Source organism: Belonocnema kinseyi, chromosome 5, assembly GCF_010883055.1.
Source record: "Belonocnema kinseyi isolate 2016_QV_RU_SX_M_011 chromosome 5, B_treatae_v1, whole genome shotgun sequence".
NCBI lineage: Eukaryota > Metazoa > Arthropoda > Insecta > Hymenoptera > Cynipidae > Belonocnema > Belonocnema kinseyi.
Window position 1 is genome coordinate 113,817,232 of NC_046661.1, and position 19,019 is coordinate 113,836,250.

The 19,019-nt window shown below is 28.6% G+C and overlaps 1 protein-coding gene across 3 annotated transcripts in view; it reads left to right on the forward strand.

Annotated features, from left to right (window-relative positions):
* The window catches only part of LOC117172893 (lipase 3-like), a 23,727-nt gene extending 4,928 nt beyond the window's left edge, over positions 1-18,799 (forward strand). The window contains exons 4-13 of one of the 3 annotated variants that reach the window (XM_033361180.1): positions 2,441-2,597; positions 2,705-2,789; positions 2,856-2,956; positions 6,331-6,438; positions 9,889-10,087; positions 16,773-17,134; positions 17,354-17,512; positions 17,720-17,804; positions 17,876-18,021; positions 18,098-18,799. In XM_033361180.1, coding sequence (XP_033217071.1) covers positions 2,441-2,597; positions 2,705-2,789; positions 2,856-2,956; positions 6,331-6,438; positions 9,889-10,087; positions 16,773-17,134; positions 17,354-17,512; positions 17,720-17,804; positions 17,876-18,021; positions 18,098-18,253 — 1,558 coding nt within the window. In that variant the 3' untranslated portion in view covers positions 18,254-18,799. Of the gene's footprint in view, positions 1-2,440; positions 2,598-2,704; positions 2,790-2,855; positions 2,957-6,330; positions 6,439-9,888; positions 10,088-16,772; positions 17,135-17,353; positions 17,513-17,719; positions 17,805-17,875; positions 18,022-18,097 lie in introns of those variants that run through there. The other 2 variants (XM_033361181.1, XM_033361182.1) reach the window with 2 other exon arrangements.
* Positions 18,800-19,019: the final 220 nt, after the last annotated feature.

Below are 19,019 nucleotides of genomic sequence, written 5' to 3' on the forward strand. Positions count from 1 at the left end.
AACAAACTCCGAATCGGAATGGGATTCCGATGAAAATGATGAACGTATCATCATACCTAATCCAGATTACTCTGGCTCTGATGGAGATGATTCATCAGAAGATTTTTTTTTTTGTTTAAACTGCATTTTGGGATAATAAGAAATTTTTTTGAGGAATTTCATTGGCATCGTCGGAAAGAGGAGATCTTAAGCAATAAAAATATATGTATCTCAATTTTTTCTAGTGTCGAATAGTCTTAGTTATTGGCCGTTGAAAAGCAGTGTACCGGTAGTGGCGTTTTGGCCGTTTAAGGGTTAAACCCTGGGAATCATCGTAACTCCTTTAAATTTCTCAAGATCTTCAAATTTGAAATCTTATAAAATCCCTTTGAATCACATGAAATCGTTGAAATCCTAATTATATTCTCTGTAAAGTCTTTTGAAATTCGTGAAAATACTTTGGTATGTCTTGAAATCCTTTAAAATCCACTGAATTCTTTGATGCTCCATAAAATCTGGGAAATCACCTGAAATCTTCAAAATTAAATAAAAATTGCATGCAATCATCGAAACTTCTTTAAGTCTCTTAAAATAAGTTAGAATTCCTTAAAAACCTTGATTATAAATTTTATAAAATCCCATCAAATCCCTTAAAATCTTCAAAAACCCATTAACATCTCCTGAAACCCTTCAAAATTCGTAAAAATAATTCGGTATCTCTTGAAAACCTTTGACGTCTTTTCAAAACTGTTGAAATTTAATAACATTCTTTGAGATTTCATGAGGTCTTTTGACATCCCTGAAATCATTCTACATCTTCAAAATCCCGTAAAAATAATTTTAAATCTCTCAAAATATGTCGGAATCCTTGAAATGCCATGAAATATTTTGAAATAGGATGAGATCCCTTGAAATCCCTTTAAAATACATTAAAATCTCACGAACTCCTTTCAAATAATTGAAAATCCTTTTAAAGTCCTTTTAAATCGTATTAAAATTCCCTGCCTTCCTTCAAAATTCGTAAAAATGCTTTCATATCTCTTGAAATCCTTTGAAATCCCGTCAATGATTTTGAAAACTTTGTCATTTTCATACATTTTTATGATAATGTGAATATTCCTTGAAATCCTATGAATCGAACGGATATCGTATATATATTTTAATATCTCCTTTTAAAAACTGAACTATTTGAAAATCCTTTGAAATCTTTTCAAAACTGTGATAACCCATTGAAATTCTTTGAGATTCCGTGAAACCTGTTGAAATCCTTGAAATCACTTGAAATCTTTAAGATTCCATAAAAATCCAATGAAATCTTTTAAGATCGGTTAAAGTATTGAAATTACAAGAAATATTACTAATTATTATGCGATCCCTCGGAATCTCTTTAAAATTCGTTTAAACACTTTTAAATCCTGTGAAATAATTAAACCAATTTTTTCGTAAACACGTTAAAATCCTTCAAAATACTTTAAAATCTATGCATATCTTTTAAAATCCCGTAAAATCTTTTCAAATTTTGCAAACTCGTTAAAAATCCATTTAAATCTCCTAAAATAAGTGATAAATTCCGTTATGATTATAAATTCCTAAAAATAGTTCGGTATTTCGAGAAATGTTTGGAAATACCGTGTATTGTTTTTATTATTTTAACCTCTTGAAATCTCTTTAAAAACTGTCGAAATACGTGAAAAATTTTTCAGATTCCGTGAAATCTTTTGAAATTCTTGATATCTTCAAAATCTCATAAAATAAATTGGAATTCTGTTAAAATTAGAGTTATAATACAAGATCCCTTGAAATATTTAAAATCCCTAAAATATTTGTTGAAATCTTTCAAATGATTTGGCTTCGTTCCGTATTTCTTAAAATTACTTCAAACATATTAAGATAAGTTAATGGCCTTTAAAAATACTAGAAATCCCTTAAAATTCTTTATAATATCTAGAAATCCTATTAAATTTGATTAAATCTTTTGCCATCTCTAAAATTATTTTAAACCTCGTATACAGTGAAAATACTTGATATATTCTGTTTATATTGAATAAACAGTAGAAACGTATAAAATTTCAAAAATAATCCTTAGATAATTGAATTTTTGTTAATTAATTTTTCAGGGGTGGTCAGACAACCTTATTTTTTTAATTGACTTGATTATTTTCATTCTTTTCCTAATTTTTAAGAAATGTTAATTTACACAAAAAGGCTTTTTGTAACAATTCTAGGAAAAGTTACATTCAATATGATCCATAGAGAAAATTTTGTAGAATATTTCAAATATCTGATTCTATTTTGAAAAAATCATTCTTATGTAATTAATGGATATTCCTCTATCAATCAGATATTAACTTTGAACAATTTCTTCGTTATCTCGAACTTGACTTTAAATTATAAAAAATAGTTTTTCGTTCTTTTTCGAACGTTTTTCAAAATTTTCATTGCAGTCAACCTGATTTTGTAGCAGTGAGGAGGTGGAAAAAAGGAAATTAGAACGAGTGGCCAAATATATATTAGCAACTACAAAAGCAAATGAATTATCAGTGATGGGCCAGTTTAATGGAACCGTGAGAATTTTTGCAATTTCCTCTCCATTCGTTGCAAATAATAAGGAACATCAGGTAAATAAATTAAATTAAATGAATCCATTTAAAGTACATGAAACAGTCCTTCTTCTTAGATTCATTATTCATTTTGCAATAACTTTTACATTCAAATGTTTCTTTAGTCAAAAATTTCAAAGTGGTTGGAATATATACCAGGTGTCAAAATGGCGAAAAAATTGTACCAGAAAGGAAAAGACTATTTTGCAAGTACGTTCTTCACTCTCTATTTTTGTTATTAAAAAAATGAAAAATGCTTTTATTTAATAATAAAAGTTATGATTCCAGAGGGTTACGACAAGGTTATAGAAGGTATTGATATTATAGGAAAGAAAATTGACTACATTATGGATGATTCAACCGTTAGAGACCTAAAGGTATTCGATTTTTCTACAACTAATATTTGTTTATCAAAGATTCCTCCTTTCGACATTTACGGACATCTAATTTTAGCATGGATACGAACCCTCCGAGGGGTTAATTGTTAATTGCTTAGAAAAAATAATATCGGAAATTCAGTATAGGTCTATAATTATTTTCCTGCAATAAATTTCATATGATTTTTTCTCGATTCTTGAAAGTTCATTATAGAAAATCTGTATGAAAATTAAGGACTTTAAAATGTCGAAACAGTTTGATTTCAAAGGACTTCAACAAATTTATAGGGACTCTGACTGTACTTAGGACTTTTCAAAGGTTTTTAAGAGTTTCAAAATATTTTAATTAATGTAAAAATATTTCAACGGTTTTCATGCCTATTGAAAATATTTCCACGGGTTTAAAGGAATTTCCAAAAATTTCGAGAAAGTTGAGAGGATTTTAAATATTTCCAAACATTGTCGGGGATTTTGAGGGATTTCAATGAATTTCAGCACATTTGAACAATCTCAAAGTAGTTCAAAGAATTTGATAGAATTTCCAAAGATTTCAAGTGATTGCACGTGAACTTTAGAAAATAAGTTAATTTAAATTCCAAGGGATTTCCAGCTATTCTAAAGATTTCAAAGTAATTTTGAGTTGTTTCAAGGAATTTCACGAAATTTTAAGAATTTTATTCAGTCTCCAAGGATTTGAAGGGATTTGAAAGATCTCTAAGAATTTAAACGTTTCTTCTGAAGAACTTTAATGAATAAATTTAATTCCACTTACATTCCAGGGATTTCAAATGATTTATACTTTATGGATTTAATTTAATATAATTTTAAAAGATTTCTATTAATTACAGTCTGTGATTAGTTGTTCTATAGGAAGTAAAATTTTAGACCAAAAAAAAAGATTTAAAGTTGATTTTTCAAGAAAATGCTTAAAGTTTCAACAACATATATAGTTAAATTTTTAGCCAAGTATAGTTAAGTTCTCAAACAGAAAATATGAATCGTCAGCGAAAGATTCAATATTTCCTACCTCATGTATGCATGTATGGATTTTCAATCCAAAAAGATGAATGTTCATCCAAACAGTTAAACTTTTAAATGAAAAAGAAGACTTAACAAAATAGTTGAATTTTAAGCCTAAAAAGATGAATTTTTCACTCAGAATGTAATTTTTAATCATGAGAGATGAATTTTCAACTAAAAAATATCAGTTTTTGACCAAAATTTAAACTTACATTTTCAGTTTAAAAAATTAATTTCCGAACAAAAAAAACAACTAATTTTCAAATTTTTGAATCCAACTAAAAACACGAATTTTTAACAGAATATTCAAATCCTTAACCAAAATAATGATATTTCAAAAAACACTAATAATTTTCTGATCAAAAAGACGAATTTTCAACAAAATACATGAATTTTCCAAAAAAAAGTTGAATCATCAATCCAAAACATTGAATTTTCAACAAAAAAGTAAATTACCTACAAATTAGTTTATTTTTCAAATAAATAGTTTAATTTGTATGTAAATAGATCAATTTTCTACCAACATAGTTAAATTTTAAACGAAAAAGCGAATATGCCACTACAGTTGAATTTTCAGAACAAAAAAATCAGTAATAAACCAGTTAAATTAAACCAAAAAAGACGACATTTTAACAAATTAGTTGAATCCAGAGTTCATCAGATCTTTTAAAAAAAAAGGATAATTTTCTACCCAGGAAGACAAATTTTTAACAAAATACATTAATTTTACCCCAAAAAAATGTATTTTACAACCGACACTACGGATTAAAAAAAAAGTTAATTTTTCATCAAGTAGTATTTAATAAATATTATATTTTCAAGCTCAACTTTCAAAATGAAAAAATGAATGAGAATAAAATTAACAAAACCTGTAATATTTGATTGTTGACTAGAATAAAAAATACAAATATTCCACAACATAATTCAAGTTTGAACAAAGAAGAGATGAATTTCCTACAAAAAAAGATAAATTTTTAACTAAAAAGATTAATTTTCTATTACAAAACGCGAATTTTCAACTAAAAAAGATTAATTTTTAACGAAATTCTTACACTTCTAACCAAAACAATAAATTTGCATTTTTGACCAAAAAATATTATTTTTGAACAAAATATTTGCATTTTCAACAAGGCAATAGAATTTTCAATCAAATAGTCGATTTTTTATCCGAAACAAACATTAAAATTAAAATGATTAAATTACGAAGTCGCAAACATTCTTAAAATTCACCACCCAACTTGTTATCAACTGCAGTTTTTGGCATGATACCATCCTCCCACAAAGTGTTAACGTAGTTTACAGCCGATTCCTTATTTGGACATAATCGCTAATTTTATGTAATATCGTATGAGATTATGAGTGATCTAAAAGAAATCGTTCTTTTTTAGCTTCTTCACTTTTTACATTAATTCCTTTAATATTTTTTATTATTTATTCCGATGCTGATTATCCTATAATTTATTTCCATGTATAGAAATTTTATATAATAAATGTACTATAACCCGTGGAATTTTCTACGTCCCATGAAATTTTGCAATCTTGCAATCTAATGTACACCAAAAATCTGCGTAATGAACCTCTGAGAATCCTCGAATGTTCAATTAATAAATCTCGCTTACGGATTAATAAAAAAAGGCCTTTCAAAAAAAGGAAGTTAATATTTTCAAAACAATTGCATAACTTACCACAACATTTTTAAACATAATTAAAGTTTTATGACTATATAATGAGTTCAGAAATTTTTCGTATTTCGCAATACCGCGATGTGTAAAGTGATCTAATATGTAGAAAGTGAAATTGTGTGAGACCTAGTTGCGAATCATTAGCCTTTCAGGTTCAGTAAGCACTCAAATGCAGTAACGAGATTTCTTCTATTAATTGTTACTTAATTAACGTAAATTAAATCCTGTTATTTAATTATAATATTAAATTGAATGTTTGAAATTGCATTCAAGCAATTTTATTCTTTAATTTTTAGTTTTTTCTTATAATTATCATCAAAACAATAATTTCGTTTGAAGAGATAGCCAAAATTAAATATTATAATGAGGTCTTGAAAATTGATGAGATAAAATCGCCATTTGTTGTTTGTGTGATATAACTAATATCAATAATTTCAGATCGATTTATCGTCAGATGTTCTGATTAATTTATTTTGCAATTAAATTAATTTATAATTCAATTTTAATTAGGTGGACAGAATTTATAATCATTTTATTATTATGAAAGATTTTGACAAAATGGGTATTAATTATTTACAATATTTAATTAATTATTGTCTAGTGTTATCATTTTATTATGTAATTTTTTATTTCAGTGTGACTTTAGAATTGGATGAATTTTGTATTTTACAGAAAACAGTCCTAAAATCGTGGGGATTTGTAACGAAAATGGTTGTTCCAACTTTAGGTGTTGATGATTTTTCGCAAATGATTGACCATCCGGATGTTAATTTAGATACTGTAAGTACGAACCCAATTTTCAAAGATTCTGCATTTTTATATTACATATAATTTAAATAAATTGGTAACTTTAAATTATACTTTTTTCCTATTTTTAACACTTTTCTAGGTCGAAGGAATTGGGCCACTGTACAGATAAACTGTGGATCGCTGAATTCAAATTTGCCAATAGTTTTGCAAAATTAATTTGTTTAAACAATGTGTTTCAAAAAATTATTGCAAAATTGAGTTCTTTTTTAAATTATTACCGAAATCGGATTGTACGGACAAAAATACGTCTGGAATAGTAGTTTCACTTGTTCAAATATATTTTGTTATAATTACATACCAAAAATTCCATCGAAAGCAGAGTTTATTGTCTTGCGTCTCAAATATTATAGAAACTATACAACTGGTCTTTTTATAGTTAATAATTTGTTTATAAAATTATATATTGGAACAAGTAAAACTAGTATTCCAGACGTATTTTTTGCGTAGATTTCGATTTCAGCATTTATTTTGAAAAAAATTCAATTTTGAAATCAATTGTTTTAAAAAAATTGTTGAAACAAATTAATTTTGCAAAACGAATGGCAAATTTGAATTCTGCGCATCAAAAAACCCGTTAGTCAATCTATGCCATACCCGTATTATAATTCATATTCTTATGGCCGTCAAATGATTTATTCATATCGCAAAATTAATTATTTAAAAATTTTTTAACAACAATATGTATTTTAACAATTGAAACTACTATATCAGATTTTTTCAGTAGAATTCGATTCTGGTCTTAATTTTACAAAAAAACTTCATTTTGCAATAGTTTGTTTAAACAAATTGTTTAACGAAATTAATTTTGCAAACTTAATGGCAATTTTGAATTTTCATGCATATCAACCCAAATTTGTTCGAATCTATAAAAAAGTGTGTGTGTGTTTTTTTTAAATCGTATTTAGAGATTCCGCGAGCGCCATTAAGTTTAACACATATTTCGTATAAAAAAAAACAACGTTTTTGTAAATTTTATTCAGAATAATATAAGATGAATTGAGTTTTAGCTCAACATTTTTCTTCACAATCAGCTATAGAATACGTACGAATAATTATTTTTGAATGTCATCCCATAATATTGTTTTAAAAGGTCCCAATAAACCCCATAAGTGAAAAATTTTATTTTGCGAGTTCTTAGCGTTAATTATGATTTTGTGTGTGGTTTTTAAAAATAAATATTGCTGATAATATACTGAAAATATTGCTTAATCTTGAAAATTAGATGTTTAGATAAATTGATTATACAATTTATTATTGCTTATGACAATTTTGTCTTAGAATAGAGTAAGAAATTCGCGTTTTTTTGGAATTTTTCTACTTGTTTTCAACTTTTCAGTTGAAGCGAGGGAATAGTTAATTAAATATAACGAAATAGTTGTTTGGACCAATAATTATTATTCACAACAATCTTCTTTTAAAGAAATACTAGAAAGTTTGAGTTTTTCCTAACATTTTTTCTCAAATAAATGTTATCAAATCATCATCCTCTCTTATATTAATGATAGAGCTTTGCGTTTTTTTTCTGATTTTTTAAACTTCTTGTCCACTCTTTACTTAGTAATGTAATAATTAATTCAAGTTAATCAACATAATTATTTACACAATTGATGATTGTTTGAAACTATCTTCTTTCATATAATTGCTTGTAAGTTGCGGCTTTTTCTGAAATTGTTTACTTTGCTTTGGGTTTCAGTTATAAACAAATAATAAATAAACATTAGAGAGGATAAATTTTCAACAATATTTCTTTTTTGAATATTTTTTCTGAAATAAAACAGATAATTAAAATATATTGTTAAAATACTATAGGAGAAGAAACTTACGAACAATAATAATTTTTTTAACCAATTATATTTGTTAGCTTGCCTTAATATTATTATCTCATTAATTGAAAAATGACAAAGTTCAAAAATTGTAAAAAAGCCGCAAATATCTAACATTATCATGGGATCATGGGATCATGGGCATTATTCAAAGTGCACATTAGTAAAAATATTACTAAATTTTTTAAACAATTATGTTTGGTAAATTGAATTCATTATCACCACACTCTAATTGAAGAGTGGACAAAACGTGGAAAATTGTAGAAAAAATCGAAACTTGCTAGCATTCTTCTAAGAGAATATTGTTATAAATAATAATAAGTAGTTAAAACAATTATTGCGGTCGAATTTAATTAATTATTGTCTCGTTTTAACTCAAAAATTAAAAACAAATCGGAAAATAAATAAAAAACACGACGTTCTAACTTTATTCTAAGAGAAAATTCTTATAAACAATAATGAATTCTTTAAACAATTGATTTAGCGTGTAATTATTAATAGAAAGTAATAATTTATGGTTTGGAGATAATTCAAACAAAAAAGAACCAAAAAAATCATAATTAGCTCTGAAAACTCGTAGAATCGAATTTTTGACTTATTGGATTTTTTTGGGACTCTAGAAAACAGTCTTATGGGTTTGGTATTTGAAAAATAATTATTAATTGGTATTCCAGAGCTAATTGTAAAAATAAATGTTGAGTTTTAAATTTATTCGCCTGATATTGATGATCTTGAATAAAATTTACAAAAAGGTCTTATTTTCTTATTGGAAATACACGGAAAACTTCATAGGGCTTGTGCAACTTCTAAATATAATTTTTTTCGGAAAAAAACGTGCATTTTATTTATTTTTTTATTCTACTAAGATATAAAAAAGTTTTTAGCTTATTGAAATATATCATTATTTCAATATATAGTTTTTGAACCAGTAGTATTTACATTAGGGTGGTCTGACAATTAGATGTTTACATTATTTGTTAAAACAATTTATTATTGTCTATAGCAATTTTCTCTTTAAATAGTTAGAAAGTCGCGGTTTTTTCTAAATTTTTCAACTTGCTTTCAACACTTAGTCAGAGCGAGGCAATGATAAATTAAATTTAGCAATAATGATTATTTAAACGACTTGTTATTATTCATAACAATATTTACTTAGAATAATGCTGGAAAGTTTCAGTTTTTTTCAAAAATTTTTGCTTTACGTTTGCTTTTTAATTAGAGTAATGTGATAATTAATTCAACATAACAAACATAATTGCTTAAAAAATGTATTTTTATTTTTAATAATATTTTCTTTCAATAATACTATAAAGTTTCGAGTTTTCATACTTTTTTCCTATAGAACGTTTTTATTTCTTAATTGATATTTTATGAAGTTAATTAAAAAATATTTCTGAAATTCAGGAAAATTTTTTACCACCAAAAAATGAAAGCTATTTTGTTGTAATTGAAATACCCAACTAAATAGAGGTTTCATTTTGTTACTGTAGTTTTTGTTATTATTACATAATGTTTGAATTGGGTACATTATTATTTTCTAAAAATATACTTTCCCAAATAAAATTACTGTAAAAAATTGTCCTAACTATTATTTTAGCCCCAGCTGATACGAAAGTACGGGTACCATCCAGAATCTCACGAAGTGAAAACCGACGATGGATATTTATTAACACTGCATCGAATCTGTGGAAAAAGTGAAAATCCGGTTTGTCAAGACAAGCCTGTAGTTTTTCTTCAACATGGAATTTTGTCCAGTTCTTCTGATTGGGTAGTGATGGGCCCTTCAAATGGTTTAGGTAAAATTAAAACTGGTCTACTAAAAAAAAAAAATATATCAAATTTTTAAGAATACTAGAAAGGAAACAGTAAAAAAACTCCAAGCATAAACTACATTTCTTGTAAAATTGTAAAACTTTTTTGGAGTCTAGTAATTTATTATTGATAATACTAACAACCTCATTCGAAAAACATCGATATAACCCAAAATAGTTTAAAGATTTTAAGTCATGTTCAAATCATAACGATTTTTCTTTGAAAATTACAATTTTCGATTTAAAACACCAACATAACTTAAAATTATTAGAAAATCATTAATCTTCTTTGAAATATATAATAACTTTTAATTCCGACGAAAAATCCTCAAAAAATACGAAATCGTTCAAACTTATATGTTTTATTATTTTTTAAAATCATTATACTTAAACATAATGATTATTTTTTTAAATACCAATCATTTCCGACCAAAACAATAACATTACAGAAAATTTTTCAGAGTTGTAAATCTTTTTAAAAATCTAATAATTTTTGTTTAAAATACCCGATTTCTTATATAAACGTATCAACAGAACCTAAATCTGTTCAAAAATTGCAAATCTTGTTCGAACTACCAGAGATGATTTTTGTTTTAAAATGCTAATTTTTGATGTGCGTAAAACGCTACCATAACATAAAATTGTTAAAATTTTTGAATGTAAACAAAATTAGGTATTACTGTTGGAAAACGCTAACGCAACCAAACATTGTTCAATGACTATGAACATGTTAAATGTAATGATTTAGGTATTTGAAAAATGATACTAATGAATTTGATTTTTAACCCACCCTTATAGCGCCCACCCACCCTCCACAGCGTCCAAATATTTCAGAACAGCGTAGTACATTAAAAAAAACATTATGTAACTATTTAAACTATTAATTATTGTTTATTTGCAAAATATCTACAAATTGAGTCAGAAATGTCCACTTTTTTCTCAAGTTGGTATCCTATGCTACTTTTCGTTGAATAATTACATAATTATGGTACATTTCTTATAATGTTTAAAAAATTTCAATTTGTTTAAACAATTCTTATTTGCTCAAGCGCTTTTCTATATAAAACCTTTAAAACTTAATGTAAAACGGAACGCATTCAATTCTTTTCCTGAGGGTATAGTGTATTAAAAGAATATATTAACCATTTGTTAAACAAACTGAATTTGTACAAACAATAATTTCTTGCCAACAATATTTCTAAAATCCTATTGTATGAATTAAATATAATATTGAATGATTTCGAGAAGTAGTGAATTCTGCTAAAAGCTTTACGTCATTGTTTATACAAATTGCTGTTTTTTCTTCTTCAAATTTCCTTTAAATTCAGTATGGATAGTTTACGAATAAAAATTGTTTGAAAAATGACATGAAATTTTTAACAAAATTTACTACTTCTCGAAATCATGTAATCATATGTTTAATTCATAAAATACGAGTGTAAAAATATTTTTGAAAAAATAACTGCTTAAATCAATTATATTTGTTAGAACACTTGAAGAATGGTTAATATATTCTTTTTATGTACTACGCAGAAAAATAACTGTATTCTATTTTTTATTATTTTGTTAAAGTTATCGAAAAAAACTGTTTGAGCAAATAAAATTTTTTCAAATAAATAGAAATTTGTTAAGCATTATAAGAAATGTACAAAATGATGTAATTATTTAACAAAAGTAGACATAGGATAACAATTTGAGGAAAAAGTGGACCTCTCTGGCTCAATTTTAAGAAATTGTAAAGATAAAAAATAAATAATTCTATAAATATAATGTTTTTAAACAAATTTACTAGTCCAAAAAATTAACAACTATTACGTTTCATTCAAAAAATACAATTATTTTTAAAAAATTGTAGGAATAAATAATTGTTTAAATAAGTTACGTGTATCTAAAGAAAAAAAATGGTTTAAAAAATCATAAGAGATATTCAAATTGTTCATTAGTACTTATTCGTATGAATAAAATACGTCAGCAATTTCTGAAAATTAACAATAATACGTAAAAATGTAGTTTTTTATTATTGGGTCATATTTGGGGCGCTTTGGGGGAGGGCGGGGGGATCAAAATAAAAGTTATAAGTGTATTTTTATTTTGTAGAGACTGGGATTGAAGAGGACCCTCTTCAATTCCTAAAAAAGTTCGCACTTTAACTTTAACTTTAAAAACGCCCGGAAATTTTCGTCGATGGTTTCATTAAAAAGAGCAACTCAAAAACTATCGAAAGGTGTAAAAACCTCGATTTTGATTTTTTTAGAGTAAGCCCTCCCTCTTCAGTACTTCACAAATAGTGGATCAAAAATAATTTTTAATAACGAACAGTTCTCCTAATATTTGATTTCTTGTATAAATAACAAACTCAACAATTTGTGGGACTGAAAAACTTCAAGATTTTGGCCAAAATATACCTTGAGATTCGGCGTTTCGCTCCCAGGAATACTCGGGGCGGTAAATATGAAAGTCATCGGTAAATGAGGGTAGCGCTCGAGCCAGATACTGGGGAAGGGACAATGTTCGGAGCGGCAATTCTCGGAGTTTAGACTATATATATATATATATGTATTTATCTATAACTTGACATTTTTAAAAATTGAAAATCTTCTTCAATCTGTAAGGATTTTGGTTTTAAAATATCAAGTTTTTATGTGAAACGCTAACATAACCTAAAATTGGCCAACGTCATGAATCTTTTTCAATTTCAATTTAAAAAAAAATTGAAATAGCAATTTCTGACGAAAATCTTTAACGTGATGAAAAATTATTAAAAGATTCTAAATCTTGTTCAAATTATAATGGTTTTTGTTTTAAAATACCAATTTTTGTTGGGAAACACTATTTAAAATACCCCTAGATTGTTAAAAAATTATAAAACCTTAAAATTTATTTATTTTTATTAAAAAAAAAAAACACTAAGCGCTAAACAAAGGATAACTGAACCGATAAATATAATTTCCCGAATAGGACGGAACGTTCTGGGAAGGTCCTTGCAACGTTCCGCGGGAAATTTCAGAACTTTCCAGTATCACGTCCCAGGGACGTTCCCTGAGCGTGTGAAATGTCCGCCGCTTGGGAACGTTCCAGGAACGTTCCACTGGCACCTGAAGGGAACCTTCAATTATTGTTATTTTTAGCAACAATTATCTCGTTAACCATAAGAGATTGGTAAAAATAGATGTCACTTTTGAGTAAAATTAACGCAATTGACATGAGATTCTTGCGCATAATATGCGTGAAAACTCTGATGGACAAAGTGAGTAACGAGATAATTCTCAAAGAATCTGGTGCAGAAGAGACGCTAGTAAGCGCATGGGAAAGAAATCGGTTAAGATGGTTCGGGCATGTGGAGAGAATGCCAAATTGGACGATTAACAAAACAAGTGTATCGAGGTAAAGTATATGACAGCGTACCCAGAGGCAGACCGTGGAAAGAATGGTGAATGACGCCTGAAACAAAAAACCTTGGATACTAACAGACCCAAGTGGGGAACCTCACATGACGACTTTGTGAGGATCTTCACTTGGGGCGATTGTTAGAGAGATTGATCATCAACCTGAGTCGGATCAGTGTTACTGAACGAATGTGTTATTTAAATAAATAACACGAGAATTACTACATTCTAATATGATATCCATAGCATAAACTGACATCAATTTTGACCTACCACTTGTGGTTTTTTTCGATATTCATAGATAATAATAACAATAATGATCCTTTATTTTTGAAACGTTCGAGTGGAACGCTCCTGGAACATCACAGCATTACGATAGATGATGACAGCATGCGTGCGTTATGTCTTGCACAGCGTGCCTCGCACGCATGTGACCACTGTGCGTCGCACGATTGTTATCTGGGGATACTCTACAGATTATCCTCATAGTATCCACATAGTATCCCTTCCGTATCATGCAACAAAAAATTAAAAAAACAGCAAGGTCAGCTTTTAAAGTGATGAAATACTGATTCTACGTTCAAATTCCCATTATAATGTTACGGAGTAGTCGAAATAGTTTTTTTGATAACGGTAAAAAGTTAAAAATATATATAAGACGCGTAACGTCTGTTAACTACTACACTTCGAAAGCATCATCTTTAAGTAGCAGTCAACAGGCGTTATAGGTATCATATTTTTTTATAACTTTTTACCGTTGCAAAAAAACAACTATTGCGATTACTCCGTGACCTTCTAATGGGAATTTGAACTTAGAATCTGCATTTCACCACTTTAAAAGCTGACTTTGCTGTTTTTTTTTTTTTTAGTTTTTGTTGCATGATAAGGAAGGGATACTATGTGGATGCTATGATGATACTCTGTAGAGTATCCTTTCCATTCACTCGGGCCACTAGGGTAGTAAGCAAAGAAATTTTTATATTTGGAATCTTCTTCCGAATTTTATGATTTTATAAATAGATAAACGTTTATTTTTTGGCCTGCTAGCCTTTTTTACAGAACTTTCTTACTACTACCCCTTAAAAATTAATGGCCATACACACCTTAAATCTAATCCGCTCACTTTTATAGCCTAGCCTTCCTCGCTTCGCCTCGCCTCGCACGCATGTCGCTATTTTCTCGCTATGCCTCGCATTGCCATCCACTGCCTCCGCGGCTAACACCTAATACTTATCTACTATTTACAATATTGACAGTGTTATTACACCCACTTCCTTTCCTATTTACAAACTTTCCTTCTCCATCCCTCTTCGTCCTTCGTTCTCTTCTTCACAATCTTACCCAAAACCCTCTTCACCCATGCTACTGCCCTTTTATCCCCCCTTTCATGCAGAAATACCTCCATGCTTATTCCAGTCCTTTCCACCTCTTCACACTCCTCCAACCAGTGATCAACTTTTGCATCGCCCTTCCCGCATAATTCACACATTTTCTTCCCCCATTCCATTCTTTTAAACCAACTCATAAACCTTCCTTTCTTCCTCGTGCATCCTTCTCGCTTCGTCCATCTGCAATCCATTCGTTCTGAAATACATTTCCCTTTCCACCTCCATCTTTGCACCCCTACGTTTGTTCTTCTTCTCCCATCAACACCCCCTAACCAGCTTACTTCCCCCCAGTTTTAAAAATTTCTCATGTTTACACGCTCGACTCCCCGTTATAATCCCTAAACTCGTTCTTCCTGTCTCCCTCTTAACAACATAGTTCGGCGTATCCCTTGCCAACCCCAGTGTCCACTTTACGTACATCTCCTGTATCCTATTTACCTTCTCACTTATCGTTCACCCTTACAACTTCACTCCGTAAAATAAGACACTCATGACTTTATGATTTTATATTAAAATTAAAATAAAAAATTTCCAGTGAAAATTACTAACCTAGAACCTTTATAGTATTTATGATAATTAATTAATTGGAAATATTTTAAGTTACAGCGTAAAATTTTTAAAAAGCACAAATATGGCATATTATATCTCGAGTTAAATTTTAGCAAAATCTTTAGGTACAGATTTGAGCATTTTGGAAAAAATTAATGTTTTCATCTTAAAACAAAGGTTAGGTTTTGTCCTTTAAGATCTTTGGTGATAAGAAAAGTGTGATTTCTAATTTCTATTTATAGAAATAAACGATAATTGGTATTTGAGAATATACTCAGCTGTTTTTGCGATTTGTAACCATTCGAATGGCGATATAAAAAGGTTTCCAAGATAGTTTCGTAAAAGTTTTTTTACGCCCTTTAAATTGATCATAAGGGTTTTTTTCTAAAAGAAATATGGGAGATTCAGAAATAAACATAAAATTTAAATTAAACTTTTTTCATAGATAGACGTTGATAGACTTAGGATAGGATGAGACGGAGAAGAGGAGAATAAAAAATAAATAGAAAATTTAGATTAAGAAAAGATAGAAAAATATTCACGTGGATAGACAAAGAATAGGATGAGTTAGAGAAGAGGAGATTTAAAAAGAAAGACGGGAATTCAAATTGAAGAAGATAGAAAAAGATAGACGTTGATAGACGTAGGACAGGGTGAGATAAAGAAGAGGAGATTGAATAAAAAAATATGGGAATATCGATGGTCAAAGTGATGGAAAAAAATTGACGTAGATAGATAAAGGATTGTATGAGATAGAGAAGTGGAGATTGAGAATGAAAGATGCGATTTGAAATTGATAAATAGATTTTTTAAATAAACGTTGATAGACATAGGATAGGGTAAGATAAAGAAGAGGAGATTTAAAAATGAAGAGAGATAGAATAGGACACATTTCTTCTATATCTATCAATCATAAAGATTAAAATGGATTAAATAAGATAGGGTCTCTATGTTTTTACTTAGAGCGGGGAAGGACGCTTTTATGATTTTTTTTTAGAAAGAAAGATTGCGTTTTCTCCTTTAATACTTACAGATTAAAAAGTAAGATTCGATTCTTGTATTGTCGAAAGTTAGTTTAAAGTGCTGCGGTATACCCAGTAATACTTACGCACGCGTGTCGTTCTCAAAAATTATTTTTACCAAGTCCTTATATAAAAAATACCAGTTCATATTTAAACTTAATATTTTAAGGTCAAATACTTATTTTTTCCACAAATGCTTATGATCAGTGGGAAGTTCGTGAAAATTTTTTGGAAGATATGATAAAAAAAAATTTCAATTTTTTTAGATAGGTTTATAGATTTTCTTGATTGGAAGAAAAGGAATTGTTTCAAATATGTTCTGCAGGTTACCTTTTGGCCGACGCAGGCTACGACGTCTGGATGGGGAACTCTCGTGGTAATACGTACTCAAAAGGTCACGTCAATCTTTCCACCTCAGATATAAAATTTTGGGATTTTTCTTGGCACGAAATGGGCGTTTTTGATTTACCGGCAACAATTGATTATATTTTGAAAATCACTGGAAAAGAGAAAATTTTTTACACCGGACATTCTCAGGGATGCACGTCTCTTTTAGTTTTATTATCAGAGAAACCTGAGTATAATGATAAAATTATCAAAGCTGCTGCTTATGCTCCAATAGCTTTTACAAGCCACATGAGAAGTCCGATTATTATCTTCTTTTCTAAAATTTCTACTCCACTATATGTAAGTCTACTATTTAAAAAATGTATAAGGTAAAAGTGAAATTTTCTGATACCAACAATTACGAACAATCGGCAATTTACCGATATTTACTTACAATCGGAAATTTACCGACAATCGAGAATTCAGGTCCGTGCTAAATTTGATTGTCGATAAATGTTGGCAATCTTAGATTAAAAGTAGCCCAGAAATTTTTGTTAATATTTTAAAATCTTTTTTTAGTATATGCTTCGATTTCTTCACGTTTATGAATTTTTACCAACAAATGCACTTCTAACAAACATTGGAAGAGATGCCTGTGAGGCTCGATCACTATATCAAGTTGTATGCAGTAACACACTTTTTATGATAACAGGATATGATACAGATCAATTAAACAAGGCAAGTTTTTAGATAAATAGTTTAATTTTAGAAAAATATTATTTTCTTCGTTGCATTACGTGTTTATGTTAAAGAGTGGCGTCAAAGATATTTCTTTGGTGGCGTTCGGTGGTGCAAAATTCAAATTCTGCTGAATACATTTTTGAAATTATAAAGAAAACTGCGTTCATACTGTAGTATTAAAATATTTTAACATTGATTTTACAGACTATGGTTCCCATAATTATCGGTCACGTGCCAGCAGGAAGCTCTATCAAGCAGTTTTTTCACTTCGCACAAGAATTTAAATCGGGTAAATGTAGAATATTTTCTATTATGAAGTACAATATAAAATTGTAGATTATAATTTAATCTTTCTTCTAGGTAGGTTTTGTCAGTTTGACTACATAATGCCATTTTTGAATGAGCAAAAATATGGTCAATCAAAACCACCAGATTACAATCTGCAAAATGTAAAGGTTCCTATAGCAATTTTTTATGCTGATAACGACCTTTTGGCAGATTACAGGGTAATTTTTTTACTTATTCTTATTTAATTTCTAATATCAGTTCTTCAGTAATTAAAATTAACGTTTAATTTTATAGGATATTGAAAAATTAGCAGCAATTTTGCCAAGTGTACAGCTGTATTATAAAATTCCAAATGAGAATTTCAATCACATTGATTTTATGTTTGCAATCGACTCCCCGAAGCTAATTTACGAACCTACGATAAAGTTTTTCCGGACTGCAAAACATTAATATTTATCAATCTAGTTAAACCCTCTTGAGATTTTGGTAGAAATGATTACTTTTTTCGTAATATTTTGTCTTTTTTTTCTAATACAGATAAAAGAATAATACAAAATGATAGAAACGCTTCATTTTTGTATTCAAAATGTGTCCCATTTTCAACATCTATTCTTTCTTATTCGCGCCCCAAGCCCCCTCTAACTCTTGCATCCACTCCTCAACCATTCCATCCTCCCCTAGAATTTGTACCACTTCTCTTGCCAGCTTCCTCTATCTTCCATTCCTCTCCTACATCCTTCCCCACTGATATATATATATATATATATATATGTGTGTGTGTATACTGTATACGAGATAGCCATATATCAGTTGAAGGAGTTTAAGGAAAATTAAAAGAAGTTTTCGGCAATTATGGCGCCCCAATGGTCGCCAGAAGAAGTATGTGAAACGAGCGCAAAATTTGAAATGTCTAGTTTATGAGAAACAAAAAAGGATCATATTTGATTGTATATGTATAAGAACAATGTGAAGAAAATAAAAACTGAGTATATTCTATTACCATCTGTACAGTATATACGTATAGTATATGAGAATGAATGAAATTTATGAAAATATTCAATCTCTGAATAAAGGTAATCAACTGAATGGAAAAAATTATTGTGAGAATATCATTCCGTTGAAAATGTAACATTTAAAAAAATAATTATATTGGATTGCAAATTCGTCTTAGGCGTTAGAATATCAACCTGCTTGATGACTTATTCATCTCTTCGGT